General features: G+C 52.7%; 1 protein-coding gene across 1 annotated transcript in view; it reads left to right on the forward strand.

Moving 5' to 3' along the window:
• The first annotated feature begins 9,326 nt into the window (after window positions 1-9,326).
• The window catches only part of AGRN (agrin), a 120,810-nt gene continuing 110,270 nt past the window's right edge, over window positions 9,327-19,866 (forward strand). Inside the window, 4 exon segments of the mRNA XM_074161589.1 lie at window positions 9,327-9,523; window positions 9,525-9,601; window positions 9,604-9,830; window positions 18,050-18,311. Coding sequence (XP_074017690.1) covers window positions 9,327-9,523; window positions 9,525-9,601; window positions 9,604-9,830; window positions 18,050-18,311 — 763 coding nt within the window.

Below are 19,866 nucleotides of genomic sequence, written 5' to 3' on the forward strand. Positions count from 1 at the left end.
TCATCCTTTCCTCTTCATTTCTGCCTTTTTTAAATTTTTTTTTTAAAGAAACCAATTTCCCAAATGAAGTGCTACGGGGAGCAGACAGCCTGCAAGTGCCTGAGTCAGATGAGCCTAATGGATGAGGCGGCAATTCACTGAAGCACTTTGTTTAATTGAAAGGCTCTGCCTATTGCTGCCAAAGGGAGGCGGAATGTGGTTCCCCTGACAGGCCCTAAGTAGATGACACAATATATGGAGGCTCAGTCCCCAACCCTGCTGTCTCGGGCTCCTTGGCTCGCCTCCTGCTCCCTGCAGCAAGCTGAGTCGCCTTGGCAGGAAGGCGGTTCCTTGCTGGGAGTCTCTTGCCGCAGTCGCCCCATGGCCCTGCATCCATTAGATGCTGCCTCTGGGAGGGGGTTGACTGCTCCCCCCATGGATGCAGCAGTTTATGTGGTGTGGGAAGAGACCCGCACCGCTTTCCCTGCTGGGCTCCAGGACACCTCACTCCAGACTGGGTTAGGTCAGAGGGGAAAGCATCTTTCTGGTTGATGCTGTGCCTCAGAATTCCTTTATCGTTTCTTTCATTCCTTTATTGTTATCAGTCTCTTAGCGTTGCCAGTGCTTCCTAGGGGGATAAGAGCCCATACGACTGTGCAGGAGCTCCTTCAGGGAGGAGTTGTGAAGAGAAAGGTGTGAAAGGGTGTTCAGCTCCCTTTGTGTTGTGGGAGCAGCAATTGCTTTGGCCAGGGTGGGATGCAGGGGTCTGCCAAAGCCCAGCCAGCAAGGTGTGTGGGGTGACCACTCGCAACGGGGCTGGGCAGAGGCACGATGCTGTGTCCATCCATCACTCCTGCTCCGACCTGGTACATCGCGTGGTGCTGACTCTCCCCTTTTGCTCGGCTGATTTTTCTCTCCCTCTCTCGTCAGTTTTTGATGACACCAGGCCTTTTATTTGGATCCGGCTCCTTGCAGTGCTTCCAGCAGAGAGGTTTGGGGAAAGGATAATTCTGGAGAGTCCATTAGGCACCAGCTGGGCAGGGGCACTCGGAGAGCAGGCTGCCTTCTTCCGTCCTCTTTGACCGTGTTGCTGGGTACAGCCAGACCCTGGGCTGGCAATTGTTCTGGAAATGCATTCCAGGCCCAGCTGGGCTTTGCCTGAGGACTTGGAACTTGGGATGCTGCATTTTTGGGGAGAGATTCCTACCTACAGCTCATCCCCTGGCCGGGAGGCAGAGAGCAGCCTCAGCTCCTGGGTCTCCTGCCCCTTCTCCCTGCATCACCTGAATTAAATCAGGAGGCATTAAGCTGGATGTGGGTTCCCATGGCACAGTGCTCAGCCTGGGATAAATCTTTGATGGAGAGGGATGTCAAGTGGCGTTTTGGATCTTGCTCGATTTTAAAGTCTAGTGCAAAGCCTGACCCAAGCAGAACACCCTGCAGCCACTCGAGGGGCTGCTTGGCAGCTCTGCTTTCTGTAACCCCCCTGCCCTGCCCACACCAGCCTGATGGGCCATCAAGATTGACACAAAGCTTCGTCTGAGGACAGGATCCTCGATATTATCTCCAATTTACACCCTGGGAAAGGTAAGACAAAGAAGGGCAGTGACTTGCCCGGTGCCCAAGGGCTGGGTGGCCCTGCTCTGTCTCAGCAGCATCCCTTCGCTTTGCCCTGGAAGAGCAGGCAGTAAGAGGTTAACTCAGCCCGTATCCCGGCTCCAAGTGTGTGCCTGGAATAATGAACGCTGGGGAGAGCATTTGGGAGATTCAATGCGAGGCAGCATTGCCCCAGAACTGGCTTCTCTCAGCTTGGCACTGAGAGGATGAAATATTTCCTGGTCATTCTGTGTGTGTGCACTAAGAAATTGATTTTCAGATAGAAAAGAGCTGATAGTTTCAATGTCTTTTTTCCCCTTTTTTTTTCCCCTCTTGTTTTTTTTTTTTTTTCCCGCACTAATGGCAACAGCAGCAGCTGCATTAACTGTTTTGGATAAAATTCAACACAAAAGCCTCCATCTCCCTGAGAGTCTGGTCCAATAAATCCTGCCTTTAACTATGAAATGGGTTTAGGGGAGTGTGAAACCACAAGGCGGGAGGGCTGGGTTCCTCCCTGTGGGCATTCCAGCCCGGCAGCCTCGCCGGGCACCACGCAGACCTTTTGTCAGAGGAGCCCAGCAGAGAGGAGCTGGGCAGCAGCCCCAGCCCACCAGCAGCTTTGCAGGGGTTGCCAAGGGCCCTCTAACCGAATGCTAAAACCTTGGCTCCTCGAAAAAGGGAGGGAAAAGAAAAAAAAAAAAAAAAACAAAAAAAAACCCAAAACAAAAAACCCAAACCCAGTCCCTGCATGCCCTGAATCTTAATCTCTTCTTTCAGCTGGAGTCCTGCTTCCCAGTACCCTTGATGCTTTCCACCCTGGCTCTCCTGCATCCCTCCGCACCCAGAGTCTGCAGCTGGACCCCACTGGCGCCACCGAGGGCAGCGTGATACCCAGGCCAGGGGATGCCATGGGTACCAACTGGGACTGTCCGGGCTGTGGGAGCTCCTGGATATTTGTTATTTTAAAGAGCTTGTTGCAGAAGGAAAGTGGGATATTTCTTTCAGACACGGTTTTGTGAAAGAATGAGACTGGGTTATTAGCACTGCGCATCATGTGGGTTTCTTGCAATAAAGGTTGGGCTAAATTTGAGAGGTCTGGCCTCAAAGATACTGACATCCTTCGAGTTGCCTTGACATGGGGTGGCCGTTTGGGGCAAACGAGGCCTTGCTAGCTAGGAGATCTAAACTGAAATAGCTGCCCTGGCTCCTGAGGACACACTGGGGGAACCCAGGGAGCCCCATGGTGGAAGTGGTGGAGTCGCCATCCCTAGACGTATTTAAAAGATGGGTAGATGTGGTTTACTGGTGGTTTCATCAGTGTTAGGTTGATGGTTGGACTCAATGATCTGAAAGGTTTCTTCCAACCTAGAGGATTCCGTGATTCTATGGTGGGAAGTGGGCAAAATGAGAGCAGCGACTGGGTACGTCCAGTTTCAGCTGGGCAAAAACCCCGGTACGTAAGAACATGTGTCTCTGGTGTCAAAAAAGCATTGGTCTTTAAACCAGGATATGTTCTTTATGTTTCACTCAGAGTGTTCTTCAGCCCCCCATCGCTGCATCCGCGACCTCCTGCCCCATAGCTCCTGCCAGCGCCGTCCCAGACACCGTGCTGGGGCCACTGCCAGCGTCCCCAAGCACATCACAGGGGTGGGCACCATCTCCGCGTCGCCACCTGAGCGTTGGGGAGCTGAAATTTTTGCTTTATGGTAATGAAAAAAATGCTTTGGTTGCACTTTCTCTCCAGCTAATCCAATTTGTCTCCTTACTGCTTTCAAATGCCTTTTAAAGATTCCTAGCGATGTATTAGAGAAATCCATTTGCTGAGATGCAGCGAGGAGGGGCATTTTTATTTTACAGTTATTAGCGAGTGACAAGGTAAGTAACTTGGAGAAGATTGATCACCCAACTAAGCATTTTTACTTTCTCAATTAATCCTGGCATGATTGTAATAAATCCAGGAATGGGAGTAATTAGATGTGAACGAACCTCACTTCCTTTTGCTGCTGCGTGTCAGGGGTAATGGATAGAGACATCTTTCTCTTGGAAGTGGCCTAGGGAGACGTCCAGTTAGATGGGATTTCTGGAAAGAAAGATAGATGTCAGGGGCCAGCGTTCACTTTTTCCTCAATGGAGAACAGATTTATGCTATCAATCCACATTAAGAAGCCTTCATGGCTACATAGAAATCCAGCAAGAGTAATTCAATTAGCCCCATGCACTTTTTAAGATGGGATTTGATAATGGAGGATCATTTGCCCTGAAGTTCACGCTGAATTTTCTTTCCGCTTCTTTCTTTTTTCTTTTTTTCTCTTTTTTTTTCTTCCTCTCTCTTTTTTTTTTTTTTTTTTTTTTTTAATTAAAAGAGTCATTGTGGTTCACTAGATGCTTTTGCCTCCAAGCTGAGGGGTTGCTAGGTTAAGTCCTAAACCATGCTGGAGGTTCATGGCCACTGAAAGCACAACGAGATGGCACCTGTGTGTGTGTGTGCTGTGATGATGCCCTGTCCCTCTCCCGATGCTAAACCAAGCCCATCTTTGTGAGCTGGAAGACTCCCCCTTGGACCAACCCAGGGCTGATCTACCCCATAAGGGCACAAAAGGCCACCTCCCCGTGCAGCCCTTCATCTCCATCATAAACCAGGATGCGGGGGTTGGATGTGTCCAGGCTGAATTCCTTGTAGCCTGTTATCCCAGCATTTGTGATACTCAGTGGTTTGGGCTTTTATACTCCCGTCTCCATGTGAAGATGTGCAAATCTCATCATACTTTCCTGCTTTAAAGCCCAAAGGTTTAGGATCACGCTGTTGAGAAAAACTTGGATCCCAGTTGCTCCTAAACCTTGGGGCAAAACGGACAAATCCTGAAGATTAGCTCTGATTTTTTTAACTCAGTACTGATTTGGGGAGGAAGAGGCTGACTTCTTGAATTTGTCTCGAATCTTATGTGGCAGATCCCCATTTATTCCTTGCTTTCCCCCTGTAATTAAGGGGAAAGGGCTGAACGTGTCACTGCCATGTACCTGGGCTGCAGGCAGTGGTGGCCACTGATCCGAGAGACTCGTGTCCCCCACCGCTGCCTGTACCTCCCCGTGACCCCCCTGTGATGCTGCGCTGGCCACTGGCCGAGGGGAACCCGCTGCCAGTCCCTCTTGTGCGGGTCCTGCTCCCTCAGCCCTGCGCCCACCGAGATCTCATTAATAGATTTACTTATTTGAAAATCATTATACAGGCAGACAGCCTCATAGATGCGGGGTCCCAGGGGCAACTTGTTAGCAGCTGCTCTGTAGCTACATCAAGAGATTTTCTGACAGTACACAAAAGCCATTTGACAATGTCAGGAACCACCAAGAGGGATTAACTTAAAAGAGAAAAGGGGGGGGACACACCACATTAAAACATATCTTGGGGCTTATCAGAGATGGAGAGCCTCAGAGCAGAAAAAAACAGCTGGTGGGGCGAAGAGGCAACCAGGGAAGAAATTGGGGGCCAGCCCAAGCCGGGATGGGGACGCTGTCTCTCACTCCTGGGGAAGTATTTCCGACTGACGTCGGGGCTCTCTTTCGCTTTGCCAGAGTATTTGCCCAGGTCTTTTATTTGCTTTGAAGGCTTGGCCTAAAATCCTGTGGGTTTCATGCTGTGACGTGTGTGCGTGCCGTACCGGTGTGAATGAAGAGCTCTGCTTCAGCCCCTGGCTGCACTCGAGGGGTGAGAAGATGGAGGTATTTACCCCGTGGTTACCCATATCGTGGTGATTTTTAAATACCTGACCCGATACACCTTAAAGGATCTGCTCTCAGCAAGCACCTGCCCACCAAGGGAAGCAGCTGGAGAATGAAGGTATGAGACTTGCGATAGCCTTGGCTGAGAGCTGTGATAACAAATATCTTGAAAGGGAAGTGCTCTGGGGTCAAACGGCAGAGAGATGCTGGCACGAAACTGCTGAGCGCAGCAGGAGTGTCTGTACAGTCATCCCGAGGAGGCAATAACTCGCAATAAATGAGAGACCTTCACAAAGTTACTCAGCCCAACCTGAAAGAAGCTCATTTGCCTGTGCCCTGAGTTGTTAAAATTGGAAAAAAAAAAAAAAAAATCTTCAAAGGATGTAAAAAAAAATTACAGTCCTGTCGAAAACGTGACAGCTGCTGCTGCTGGAGGGGAGAGCCCCGATCAGGCCAAGCCTTTCCCGGACAGTGAACTTCAGATGTGTAAGAAAAGCCGCAGACATCGCCGGAGTTTGCCGAGGGCTGGGAGCTACGCAGGTGTCTAAAGGTCAGCGTTGCTCGGCCTGACAGTGCTAGCATGGTCCCACGATGTCAAGGGGGTTTTGGGGGAAACCACTGGCTGCTGTGACCACCTAATCCAAAGTATCAGAGCCTTCTCCTCTCCTCCATCTCCTCTCCTCTCCTCTCCTCTCGCCTCTATCCCATCTCCTTTCCTCTCTCCTCTATCCCATCTCCTCTCCTCTCTCCTCTATCCCTTCTCCTCTCCTGTATCCCATCTCCTCTCCTTTCCTCTCTCCTCTATCCCTTCTCCTCTCCTCTATCCCTTCTCCTCTCCTCTATCCCTTCTCCTCTCCTCTCTCCTCTATCCCATCTCCTCTCCTCTCTCCTCTATCCCATCTCCTCTCCTCTCTCCTCTATCCCATCTCCTCTCCTCTATCCCATCTCCTCTCCTCTCTCCTCTATCCCTTCTCCTCTCCTCTATCCCTTCTCCTCTCCTCTATCCCTTCTCCTCTCCTCTCTCCTCTATCCCATCTCCTCTCCTCTCTCCTCTATCCCATCTCCTCTCCTCTCTCCTCTATCCCATCTCCTCTCCTCTATCCCATCTCCTCTCCTCTCTCCTCTATCCCTTCTCCTCTCCTCTATCCCTTCTCCTCTCCTCTATCCCATCTCCTCTCCTGTATCCCATCTCCTCTCCTTTCCTCTCTCCTGTATCCCATCTCCTCTCCTCTCTCCTCTATCCCTTCTCCTCTCCTCTATCCCTTCTCCTCTATCCCATCTCCTCTCCTCTCCTCTCCTCTCCTCTCCTCTCCTCTCCTCTCCTCTCCTCTCCTCTCCTCTCCTCTCCTCTCCTCTCCTCTCCTCTCCTCTCCTCTCCTCTCCTCTCCGTCTCCTCTCCATCTCCTTTCCCTCAAAATTTTAGCCCACACCTGCAAGCAACTTATGGAAATGCCATCCCAACGCGTGCAGAGGTGTCAGAAAGCAAACACCGCATAAATCCCTGTCAGTTTTCCAAGACCTCCTGATTTTTTTCAGGACCTGACTGAGCCACTTCGCTCGTCTGCTTAATTCAAGGGAAGTTTTTGCCAGCCCCAGGTTTACAATAGCTGGCTTGTAAGGAGCCGGGACAAACCCCAGTGATTTATGGATTACTTTTTTTTATTTTGTCAGTTATGCAGTCTGTTTATTTTGTCCGCTGATCTGCCAAATAGTTTGGTTGGGTTTTCCCACAGTACGACCAGTTTCTTGGCTCTCCGTCGGGGCGATGCTTCAGGCTGGCGCTGGCGGAGCAGAGCGATGCGGAGCTCCGTGTCACTCCCCGGCTCACCTTGTCCCTCAGAGGGATGCTCGGGGTGACTTTTGGTGCTGAAAACCCCAACCGCCTTCTCCTTAGGAGCTTTATTAAACATGCTCATGGGAAGCTGAGGTCCTGGGGGGGGGGGGCACCTTTGCTACAAAGCCTGCAAAGCTGAGTAAATCCACTCAAAGAACTGACCGTAGAGGGGTAAATACATCAGAAAAGCTGGCGAAATCCATTTTTCCCTTCACAGCTTTGAAAGCAGATGGCGGGGTGGGGCTAGAAGGAGAGAACTAACAAACAGAAAATAGTACAAACACAGCGTAAATAATTCTTCCCCCTCTCCCCTTCGCAGAGTGTGGGAGCGGGAATGGTACAGCTGGTCTCTTCCACCTTGAACGGTGGTTGTTTCTGTGATTTACAGTCGAACGGCGCTCGAAGAATACAATAAAAATTAATAATTAAAATAGCAAAAATAATCTGTCGGGCACCGAAATATTTTTAGCTGATTGCCTGAGTTTATAATAGCAGCCATGTAATAATGGAGTCCTTTGTGCTAAAGCTCCGCTGTCTAACGGTGACGACTGCGGAGCCCGGATTCCGCGTTGCTCTTGGCTTGGGATGGAGCCTTCCCACCGCAGCTGGACGCTGCTCCCCTGCCCCTCAGCCAGAAACCACACGTTTGGATGAAGTTTTTCCCTTGGCACAGACAGAAAACCTGACTTTGTGCATCCTGCTTTGGGTGCTTTTGCCCGGTGGGACCTTTTTCTCGGCAGGGGTGAGCGCAGGGACCTGTTCCTCCCTGGGGTTTCTACAGGAACTTGGAATTTAGTTTTACGGGACAGAAATTGAAGCTTGGAGAAGAAGGGGACCTGGGAGAGGGCGGGAGGTTTGCAAGAAGAGTTCCAGTGTTGAGACCAAAGTCGCTGTGGTGGAAATGCCAAGTGTGCAGTTTAAGGCAGAATACGCACAGTGTGACTTCCCTGTAAAACCCACAGCGGTTGTGATCTCTCCAGACAGATTTATGCGATCTCTGGGATTTCATCCTCTTCAGGGTAGAAGGTAGGCTTGGACCGCATTTTGAACACTCGGTAAGATTCATTTATTCCTCTCCTGTAGTTAATTTCTGTTTATGTTCCAGGGGAGAGAGAAAAAAAAAAGAAAGAATTGGCACATACACAATTGCAGGGGCGAACAGCACAAAGAGCACTGCTCGAAACTCAAGATGACAAAGAGGATGGACGGTCATCTGCAGAGCCTGACAGTGCAGGATGCTGCTGTGTATTGACACGTGCTCATCAGAGAATGACATGGGGCACGTCATCTCCTCTGCTGGCATCGTGGCATCGGCGTGGTTAAACTTCACCCAGCCATCAGTTATTCACCCGCTAGCCCTGGGTCACCAACATGACTTGTTTAGGGCCATCAAGTAAAACAGCCTTGTAAAATGCCTCCGGGGGATGGCTAATTTATGGAGGGGAGAAACAATATCCCTCCCCTGGTGCCACTTAACTTTTCATTTTATATTTGCAGTAATTGCACACGACATCTGGAAAAATTGCCATCCAGTCCCCGGGGAAAGCCAGGGCAGGAGGTCGCGGTGGTCCAGGGGCAGACACAGGCCATTCCACGGGAAGGTGGCGTTGCCCTGTGTGGGGGCAAAGTGTGGGAACCCCTGAGCGCCTTGTCCCCCTGGAAACTGAGGAGACGTGACGGACCAGGCGTGGTTGACCCGGTTTGTCCCGTGATGGAGCACTCGTGGGAGCTTTGTGGAGCCCGGGCCTCAGTTTCCCCATAGGGAAAACGGGCAGCAGCCCTGGCAGCAGCCCCCCCCCACTTCGGCGATGCCAAGGATGAGCTGGGGGATGGCAGGGAGGGATGCGGAGAAGCTCCGGGTTCCGACCCCCACCTCCTGCAGCCGCATCCCCGCGGGTGCGGGGTGCGGACAGGACCGGGATGGGGGACCCCGGGAGAGGGCTGGGGGGGGGGACACAGGCGGCGGGGAGGCAGGCTGCTGCTCGGCAGCGGTCCCTACACCTTTAAAAGTCTCCTCACGTTGGCGCGCTGATTATCCATTAACCTGATGCGGGCTCCCTTTCCTGGGGGTGGCGTCCGCGGCAGCGCTGCAATAAGAGCCGGCAGCAGGGCTGGCTGCCTTCCTCCCTCCCTCCCTCCTTCCTCTCTTTCTCTCTCCCCCCCCTGCCCCCGCTCCCTCCTTATCAGCAATTCAGATTGCATGCAAATCTGCGGGCTTTCTTACAGGGGCAAAGCAGAGGACCGAGCGCTTCTCCCCGGCCGCGGCTTCGGGGGAGAGATATCTCCTCCTCCTCCTCCTCCTCCTCCTCTTGGGATTTTCTTCCTTCTCCCCTCCCCTGCTCTCCCCTCCCCTCTCCTCCCTCCCTCCCTCTCTTTCTTTCCTCCTTTTCACCTCCTCGAACAAAAGTAGCCCTTCTCTCTGCGCCAGCCCTGCCTGCGAGCGGGTTCGCTTTTGTCTGCCCGCTCCGTCGGGGGCTTGCCCGGGGCTGGGCCGAACCGCCGCGGCTCGGCCGGGCTAATGGGGGGGCGAGCGGCGGTCGCCCGGGCGTTGTTAGCCCTCTTAGGGCTAGCGCTGGGCGGCGGCGGGGCCAGCTGCCCCGAACGGGAGCTGGAGCGGAGGGAGGAGGAGGCCAACGTGGTGCTGACGGGCACGGTGGAGGAGATCATGAACGTGGACCCCGTCCACCACACCTACTCCTGCAAGGTAAGGGGTGGTGGGGGGGGGGGGGGGGAGAAACTTTCAGCCCCCACCAGGCGCCTTCTGGGGCGGGCGGCATGTGGTTTTTATTGTATGCGCCGGAGCTTTGGTGTGTAATTATGTATTTTTAGCCTGCGGAGTCGCTCTCCCCGCTTAAGAGCTCCCACAGCTGTGCGGAGGGGAATCTCTTCAAGGTTGCTTTTTATGGGCATTTCCCTCCTTTCCATCATGCGGAGCTGGCTCCCAACTTTCTGCTGTGCCAGGGTTCGGGCTGCCGGGGAAGGTGTTCGGAGCCGCTCGCTGCCTCTACGTGTAGCTCCCTGTTTACTTTAGCAGCATCTTGAGTTCCTCGAGCTCAAGCTATTGTTTAACTACCAATCTGGCCTCAGGCTATGGGTTTTTTTTGGTTTTTTTTTTTTTTTTTTTCTTTCTCCCCCCCCCCTCCCCAAGCTGGGAGACGGTAGAGTACTGAGCAACCTGAAATACCATCCGCCTGGTTGTCAGAAAACGTGCTGTAAGGCTTAACCCTTCCCGGGGCAGGAATCTCACTTGCAAGGACATGCTGCTACATTGCCTTTTTTTTTTTTGTTTTGTTTTGTTTTGGTTTGGTTTTAATCCTCTCTTCTCCCCGTCCCCTCTTCTGCCCATCCTTCAAAAGTACTGCGGTTCCTGCCTGCGGTTAGTGCTAAGCGGGGCCTGGGGTGATGTGCAGCAGCGCGTTGGTGGGGAGAGATCTGCCGGTGGAGAGGAAGGTTTATTTCATACCATGCCCTCTCTTCTGGAGCATCTCTCAGCCCAATAAACTAGTTAAAAAAAAAAAAAAAAAAAAAAAGCTTCTGTCTGTCCAGCTGGTGCCCGCTGCTTCGCGCTCGCTCCCCACCGCTCTGCCCCATGCGATTCTGCGTGGTACAATCTGTACCCGGCTCTCGTAAATTAAATCACGGACCCTCCGGGCTCGCGCAGGGAGCGTATGTTTGCAAAGTGTCTGGCACATCCTGGGTGCTACGTAGAAAACTAATAAGCTGCTGCCAGCAGCCGGTGTCCTGCGGCAGCTTGGAGGGGGCATATGGCTGGGTGGATGCGGGCCACCTGACGCTGGGGCAAGGGGTTGCCGTGCGAGGAGGCGGGAGGTGGTCCAGGGAGGCTAGTGATGAGGCAGAAATGCTCATTTAAGAGACGGGTGTCCTTGCTCCCACTGCGGGGACGCGGCGCGGTGTCTGGCCAGCGTCAAATCCAGGCTTCATCTTGCTGCATCGGAGCAAGACCCTGGGCTGGGAAAACGGTTTTGCCTACGCTCCTGTGATGGGAAATCCTGCTTGCTCAGCATCTCTGCCTTTGATAGGATGTAGTCGAGTCCAAGTGAGAGCAGCTAGGGAGCAAGGTGTGGGGAGGAACCTGGTCTGCGGGGTGGTGGCTTTAGTTGAGACACAGTTTACTTTGCTCAGCTTGGGAAGGGAGTCTCTGGCCTGGCTCTCCCTGAGCTATCCCAAGCAATGCTGCGGAGAAGGCTCCTGCTACTTACTCTGGAGCTAACGGTGGGATTTTTAGTTTCATAGCAGCACCTGAAGGCCAGAACCTGGCACCAAGGTACCTTTCCAGTCCTAGCGTTGCTGTAAAAGAAAGCGAAAGGAGAAAAACCTTCTCTCCTGCCCTGGGTGGAAGTGCCCATCCCGTCCCATCTCGTTGTGGCAGTGCTGGTGGCTCCCCCGGTTACGCTGTGACATTTAGCAGTTTTCTTAGAACAGCGGTTCTTCAGTCCCTTTACCTCCACATCAGTCTCTTCCACGTGAATTTTTATGGTATGTTCATAGTGTGCAGGAAAAAAAAAAAAAAGAAGCTTTGAAAGACACTTGGAGTGTCTTAAGGATCTGAAAGCAGATAAATCTCTCCTAACTGTGACTTAGCGGGGCGTAATGCTCATGACTTGTCAATGCGTGGCTTTGTGGCAGCCTGTTTCACTCTAAGGTCTCTCAAAGTATTGAAGTAGCTGATGCTGGGTTAGACACACTTGTATTTTGGTTTCTTTTGTTTTTTTACCAAGCACTTAGATTCCAAAAGGGCAGTTTGGGCATTAAACCTGACTGCTGGCTCCCGGGCGCCCTGCGGAGCCGGAGCGAGCCGAGGTGCAGGAGGGATCCGCTGAGAAAACTCAACGTCCGCTTCCTCGCTGTGATGTTCCAGTAACCAGGCCCTGGGGTTACCTCCAAATACCACGGTTATCTCTCCTCGGGTTCTTCTTTATCTGAAGAGGAAAGGCAAGGGCCAAGTGTGCGGTGGGAGTTCCCTGGAGCCCACACCCAAAATAGCGAGTGTTATTGGTGCTGGGTGGTCTCCGCGAGGGAGCGGGCATGTGAATATCTGCGGGTGCTGCCTTACTGTATTGTTCTTCCCAGTTAAACTCAAAACCCTCCCAGCTGAAGCCTTTGATAGAGGCAGATAAGCACATTACAACCCGGGAGAAATGTGAAGTTAATGTTAGATAAACGCCCTTAAATAGCTACCAGCCACTCGTGTGCTGCTGGAGGAGATGAATAATAAGGAAGAACAGGCTGACAGGACTCCCGAAATTGAAACTGGCTGATGGGTGCCGCTTCACCGAGGGGTTTGACGTGGGAACCGGGGTGCTGGGCTTGCTCTTCTTCCCAAGCTTCATCCTATCTACAGCCTGCCTTTTTGGCATTGTCCCTTCCTGCTTTTGAGTCCTCTGGTGTGCCTTATTCTGGTCTGACCTGATATTTATGAAGGGAGCTCCTATTTATAGGACAAATACAGGTTCTATATGTGCTATAGGAAGTGTTGTAAAGGATGTGGATCCTGTTCCCAACAATAGAGCCCCTATTTCGGGGGGTAACGGCGCTGTTGGATGTGGAAGTTGCTGGGGGAGGTGGGTTTGGTGCTGTGCTGGCTTCTGCTGGGGAAAGGCACAGAGAGTGACAATGGGAGAGGGACGATGTGTGATCGGGAGGGAAGGATTTGGCAGAGCTGCCTGTGAAGCTTCAAGCAGAGCTGATGCTCGTGGTGACCCTTTTTACTTCTGTCCAGAGTGACAGCTCTCCTCCCAAGGAGACTATGCTCTAACTTCTCATCTTTCGTTACGAGACCAAGCCTGGCACTTCTCAAAGCATCTTCCTGGCAGGAATTTTGGGGGCACTGCACGTGCCAGTCCAGGGGGTCCCATTCCCTGCCGTGGGATGGACCCCTGTGGCACATTGGAAAATCCTTTTACTTTCGGGTTTTGTGCTGCACTTAAAACACACCCTTGCAAGGATCTGCTTAAATAAAGTCTTCGCTGTTCTCACTCTGCCTCCCTGTAGCTGCCAGGAGTCTTGTAAAACAGCCTTAATCCAGTGTTTTATGTGCTCGCTGGCAAAAGAGTGAGTCTGCTACAGGGAAGGGACCTCTTGGAACTAGGTTCCAGCCTAATTTTTTCTCTCTCTCCCTTTTCTTCCCCAATCCTTGATGTAGCCCGTGAGTCACCAGCGGCAAAGTCTTAATTGTGTGTGATGATGAATGGGATGCCCTACAGGTAATTGCTTGGTCTTTGGTGCCTTCACATCCATTCATTATGGAGGATAAGGGTGGGGGAGAAAGCTGGTGGACTCTGATGTTGCTTGTTGAAGGCTGTGGCCTGGCTCTGAGGTGTATGACTAGAACAGCCAGGCTAATTAACTCAAATTACCATCTGCTTCAGAAGAGAGGGTAGGCTTGAGTCTTTCTCCCCCTGCCTTAGACCTAGCTGTGAAAATGCCCGACTGCTACCTTTCAGCACAAGCCTCGGGCTGTGTTCTCTGCCTGCCTCCTGTATTATTATTATTCCCCCCCCCCCCCCCCCCCCCCTTTTGTCTGCTTTGTATTCCTGGTGGGTTTGTGTGGTTTTTTGGTTTTTTGGGGTTGTTTTTTGTTTTTTTTTTTTTTTTTCCCAGGTTGCTTGTGCCCCTCACCTCCTCGCAGCGAGCGCCTGCCCCGGGGGCTGCTGCCGAAGGAAGAGGAGGTGGAGCTGGTGGGGCTGGAGGAAGGTGTCTGAACTTGACTGTGGGGAAGGAGCCGCAACCACAAGGGAGTTGTGCTGCTGCTGCTGCGAGAAAAGCTGGAGACCCAGCTGGTCCCGGGTGGGGGAAGCTTCTGCTAAAGCTGTTCAATCTGTGCTCCTTAGCACCCTGCCTCCTCGCCTCACCTGGGGTGCCATCCTCCCAGGTGGCTCTTTGAAAAAGTATGGGGGGGGCTGCCTCGGGTGGCACCACCTGCATATGGTGGAGCAGATGTCTCCCTGTCGATACCAGGATTCCTGTAAGATCAGAAGGGAGGGAAGCTGCCTGTCACAGCTACCCTTCCTTGCCATCTGAAGCTCCCTCTGTTCGCTGGTTGACTGCCATCTCCCTCGAGAAAAGAGCTCATGCTGTGTGCAACCAAAGCAGGTTCTTCTCGGGCTGGAATAGGCTCTGAAGGCGTCACTTTCTCTCCCCATCATCTTCCCCCAGCCCAGCAGCTTGGACTTGGAGCGTGTGGGGAGGGATGGTAGCCCGTGTATAAGTTATTGCTTGTCTTTTGGTTGCTGTGGCATTGAGAAGCGCTGGCCCAAGGGGAGCCGACTCCCCCTTCGTGGTGGAAGATAAATGAGTGTGAAAGCATGTGAGTACATCTCTAACGAACGTCTGTCTCCCTGTCTTGGGGCAGGTAGGGCATGTGCGGCATCCAAAGAGGAGCTGTCACGGTGGTGTTTATACCTGGGGTGGTTTTTTGATCTCAGGTATGCAGGAGAACAGGGCTCACCTCACTGAGATACAGCGGCTGCTGTTGGGATCACAGGACCTGCTGGGCTGAGACCCATCAAATTGAGTCCTTCTCTGGGTCTGGCAAATATTACACCTGAAGGAGAAGGTGTGATTTGAGAATAAAATACACTCCTTAACTTTGTTCTTCACCTTCAGTTGCACCTGTAGAGTACAAGCAACACTAAATTCATTCCCTTTTTCTGCTGGACGGTGAATTTTGTGCTGGGCTCCGACAGTGAGCAGGAGGGTCTCACCCCAGCTTGCTTGCCCCTGTGGTGGTGGGGATGGCCCAGTTCCCTTGCCCCAGGAGCTGTAGGTGCCTACTCCTAATCATGGTAGGGACAGAGTGAGGGGAGTTCAGCTCTAGATCATTCTGGACCCTGAAGCCTCTTGCTCAGGACTGAGATGGTGCTGAGCTCCCACCCCATGAAATTCTGGACTTTGGACTTCAGAAAGTTACAAGGTTGATTAAAGGTCATGAGACTTGTGTTCCCCCTAGCCCCTGACATGTTTTTACCCTCTTATTTGAACTTTGCAGTGTCAGATTTTGTTGTGTGTCTTCTGTAGTCACTGAGTAATGGTGTGGAGGTATTTGGCAAAGAGTAAAAGTCTTTCTGGATGGTCTCAAAGAAGCCCAGAGAGGAACATGATGCACTTGAAGGGCCATGCAAGGCAGAGGCCAGTGAGCTGCAGTTGCAGATGACTATAAAAATGGTACATTCTAGAGTGCGATAACGTCTGCTCTGTGCTTTCCTCCTCACCTGTAACAAGTCCCCGCACCTCAACCCCTTTGCCAAGCGTAGAAGCTGTAGTGAAAGGTCTGACTGCCTCCCTGCCACCCCCGGTGTCCCCCAGGGTCGGGAGAGACCTGTCTGCCCGCACCCCTGTGAGCATCCTTCCTCCTCCCCTGGCCTTCCTTTCAGAGTGCAATTCCCAAGGGATCCTACGTGCCTGCCTGTTTCGGAGAGGGGCTTGAGAGCCCCCTTATCTCCGAGCCGCCCTCTCCCTGAGTGCTGTGGTGCTTGGCACAGTGGGCTGAAGTGCTCTCTGGGCGGTGGAGACGGCTGGGGAATGCAGGTGACTGCGGTAGGAGGGGAGATGCTAGCAGAAGAGCATGATAAAGCACGCTCTGAGCATGCCAGGCTGGGGATGCCTGCGGTCACACTAATACCCTTGCCAGGGAGCCCGCCCTTGCTCCCAGCCGAAACCTCAGGCAGCTCTCTGATGAGCTGTTCCCATTACATGCTACTCGCCTCTGTGTCATCTTTCCCCTGCGAGAGGACTGCAGCGGCGGCAGGAGGATTTCTAACCCATCAGACATGTCTCTGGTGTCCCACGTGCAGTAAAAATTCATTTTAGGGCTGTTGCTTCCCTCCCGCGCGGGTGTTTCTTTCTTTGGGGAGAATTTGCCGCAGAAAGCGTGGCTCTGGAGAGAGGTTGGCTTGTGGTTCTGTGCAAATCTCGCCTTTTTTGGGCAGGGGGACGAGCCAGCAGCGAGGTCCAAGGAGCTGCTCTAGAACCGCTGGCAGCAGGAGGGGCACTAACTCTTGTGGCCAGGACTCATTTTTTTTTTCTTCCTGAAGTTTGGATGAGTAAAGGGAAACCGGCTCCTGCTGCCAAATCCTCCCTGCATTTTAGCAAATCCACAGAGGGCTTTCTTTAGTCGTTTATAGGAACATAATTTGCCTTTGACAATTCTACACGGAGTGTGTCTGCTCTGCCTTTCATCTTCTCAAGGTACCGGTGCTGTGTCAGAGCCAGAAGACCCCCTAATTTCATTCACCCACCCCACCTGCCTCCTCCTGCCCCTCTTTTAAAGGCTCCAAGCCTCCCTCGTGGATGGACACGGTTCTCCTCAGCTGTGCAGCCTTCCCTCACTGGGGACTTCCAGCCATTTAATGTTCCCTTCAAAGCTTTGATTTTTATTTTTTATTTTTGAATTCAGAATTGTTTTCTCCTCCTTTGATACGCTTCACCACTGAGATTTTGGTGCGAGTCAGGATGTCTCTGGGAGAGCGGTACCAGCTGGAGTCTGTCACCTCGGATGCTGCTGCCTGGGAGTAGAAGGGAGCGGGGGGTTCCTCTGGCAAGGCTGAGGTTTGCCTGCTCCCCTCGTAGGGCTTGAGTCATGTCCCTCACCCCATGGTCAGTGTCGGTAGAGGCTGGGCTTCCAGCTGATGTATGTGGAAAGGGTTAACGGCAGGTGAGTTGTCTCTTCCTTCTGCCCGAGCATCCAGACCGGGGTGGATCTCCTGCTATGAATTTGAATTCTTTATTAATAATGGGCAGGAGCAGGTCAGTTCTGAAGTGTTTTTTTTTTTTTTAAAATTATTTTCCTGGTTGAGTCTCTGCCAGCTTCCCCTGGGTCAGTGCAGTGTCCCTTGTCAGAGAGCAGCGTTCCCTGCCACGGCCACTCATGTGGCAACTGGAAGGGCTGTTGTGGGCCTAAAGGTTAGAACAACATCAGAGGGAAAAGGTTGATGAGCTCATCCTTGGTCCTGCTGGTTGTGTACAGCAAAGGCAAAAGAGCAGCAGAGCCTTCTGCTGCCAGGGAAGCTCTCGAGCAGCCTTCCTGGCCTGAGTTGAGCTGTGCCATGGAGGCTGCTGGGGTCTTCTCTCCCCCTTTTCCCACCCCACCTCTGCCTGGTTGCTTCTGCTCCGCTCTCCCATGGGAGCCACCACCTTGCTGGCCCGTCCGAGGTCTCCTCTGCCATGCAGGAGGCTGGTCTCTGGCTAGCAGTATCACCTGCTGGTGGCCCCCAAGTGTTTGCTGAGAAGTGGCAGCTTATCTGGAGCCGATGTTCTTGCCCGAACAAAGGGAAGGGACATTGCTACCCTCCGCCGGCCCCGTGTTTGCACTTGGGGTGGGGAAGGCGAGTCCTTCCTGGAGTTGGTGATGAGAGAAGAGGAAGGAGAGGGATATTTTGGTTTCGTGGGCCTCCGGGGAGGTGAGTCAAGGCAGGGTTTGATGTGGGGCAGCTCTTCATCTCAAGGCTGTAGCGGCAGCGACTGGGCTGGCGACACGCTTGGCTTTGGCTGAGCCTGGAGCGTGCTTCCAAGGGAGGAGAGGTGGGAAGGGAAGGCAAATCCTGGGTCTTGGTGCATCCCAGCGCAAAGAGGAGGCGCACACAAGGGAATGGGGGTCTCTCTCCCTTGCTGGAGAGCCTGTGTGGTTGAGGGACCCCTTGTGACGTGAGGCTGGCAGGAGCACCAAGGGTTGGAGAGCTGGGTGCAGCTTTGGCAGAAAGAGTAGTATGTGCTTTAGTCTGTTGCCCACGCATTTTGTGCTTTTAGAGGGATGGCTAACGAAATTAGCTCTGCTGGAAGGCTTTGCCAGCCTGAACTGCTCCCGTGCATCTTGTGACAACATGATAAAAATTAACTGGGCCAGAAGGTGCCGGTTGCCTGTGGCTGGGAAATGGTCTCACGTCCTCTTTCTCCTTCTCATTCAAGGTGAGAGTCTGGCGTTACCTGAAAGGCAAAGACATCGTCACTCACGAGATCCTCTTGGATGGTGGCAACAAGGTGGTCATCGGCGGCTTCGGGGACCCCTTAATCTGCGACAACCAAGTCTCGACTGGGGACACGCGGATTTTCTTCGTCAACCCAGCCCCCCAGTACATGTGGCCGGCCCACCGCAACGAGCTGATGCTGAACTCCAGCCTCATGCGGATAACGCTGCGCAACCTGGAGGAGGTGGAGCACTGCGTGGAAGGTGAGGCTGGATGGAGTGAGGGTGCCTGGCTTTCCCCGGGGGGCTCTGAGCACCCAGAGGCAGCAGTGGCCAAGCCCTGGCTAAGCACCTTGTGTGCTTAGCTTGTAAATGATTGATCGGCCAGTGATCTTGCCGGTGATGGGGCATATCTAGCCTGCTGTTCTACGTGTGTCTGGGGTAGAGCTGTACTGCTCTGTGGACTCGCTGGTCACGGGGACAGTGCCTGGCATTGATCTTGTTGTCAAAGACAGTGGTTGCAGCCAAGATACAGCTCGCTCCAGATTTGATGCAGGTTCTCAGTCCCCTCTGCAATGAGCCTGATGTGGTTGGGAGCATCCCCATTGCAAGTCCTGTCCCGACACAAGTGTGTCTCAAGCACTTACCAGGGAATTTAGGCTCCTCACACCCGAGTTAGATTTTCCTGTAGGTTTAGAGCTGATAAGTTAATGGGTTAATCCTGGGGTGAAGGCCTGTCCTTCATGGTAGTCACACCTGGCTTCCTCTGGGGGCTTCCTCACTTGCAAAGTCAGCCTTGTGGACTCTTCCAGGGATCCAAGAAGCCAGCCGAGTTCTGCGTGGGGGTGAAGTTTGCTTCTCCAAGGTACAACTAAGTCAGAACCAAGCCGAAGAGCTAAGTGATTTTTAGGGGGTATGAGCTGTGCTTCTGTATTGTCCTGGTGAAACCCTTGCACCTTCACTTCTCTGGAGCCTCTGCGTCTGCTCCCAAAACATCTCGGATGAGGTGGGTTGTGATGTTGATGCGGAGCACAGGGACCGTGGGCTGACTTGCAGTTGTCCATGGGACAACGTGAGGAGTGCTGGCATGGCTGTGCCAAAGGGTGGCTGAGTTACTATTGCTGCTGTGGGTGCAACAGCATAGCTGTTGGGAAGAGGATGAGACAATCCATATGTCCTCTTTAATAGGGTCTTAGACCTCCCAGGTGTGGAGATGTGCCTCTATGGAGAGCAGATCTGGGGAGAATTGATCCTTTTTCTACTTGTTGCCCAACCACCTTGAAAACATACTTCTGTAATCACCCATTTGCTGGCTTCTCTCTTCCCTCTTCATGCTTGTCCTGGTCTCCAGCAAGAGCTCTGAGCTCGTGGGGGAATGCGGTGCCCCAAAAGCCCTTTGCTGGGGTCTGAGTATGTTCTGAGAGCAGATGAGTAAACAAGGGAAGGAATGCAGGAATTCTGCACAGACAACAAATAAACACGCGGAATGGCTCCCTCCTCCCCCTTGGACATGCAGAGGGGAGGCCATAACCCCCTTTTTCCAGCTGTGAGTGCTGACGGAGGTAAATGACCGAGCTCTCGGGCTGGGAGAGAGCTGGTTCAGCAAAGTGGCTCACAAGAGGCACCCCATCTCGAGTGGTTTTTGTAAGAGGGTGGGACAATGGAGGCTTTCTGCCTATATATATATTTTTTCCATCTTGCACTTGAAAGGTATCAGTCCTACCCTTTCTTTCCACCTCGTGGAGAGGGAGGGAGGAGAAAGACGAGTGTGTGGCTGTTTCTGTTAAACCTGAGCAAACATTGGGAAGAATTCTGTCTT

This window comes from Numenius arquata, chromosome 20 (assembly GCF_964106895.1).
Source record: "Numenius arquata chromosome 20, bNumArq3.hap1.1, whole genome shotgun sequence".
Lineage (NCBI taxonomy): Eukaryota > Metazoa > Chordata > Aves > Charadriiformes > Scolopacidae > Numenius > Numenius arquata.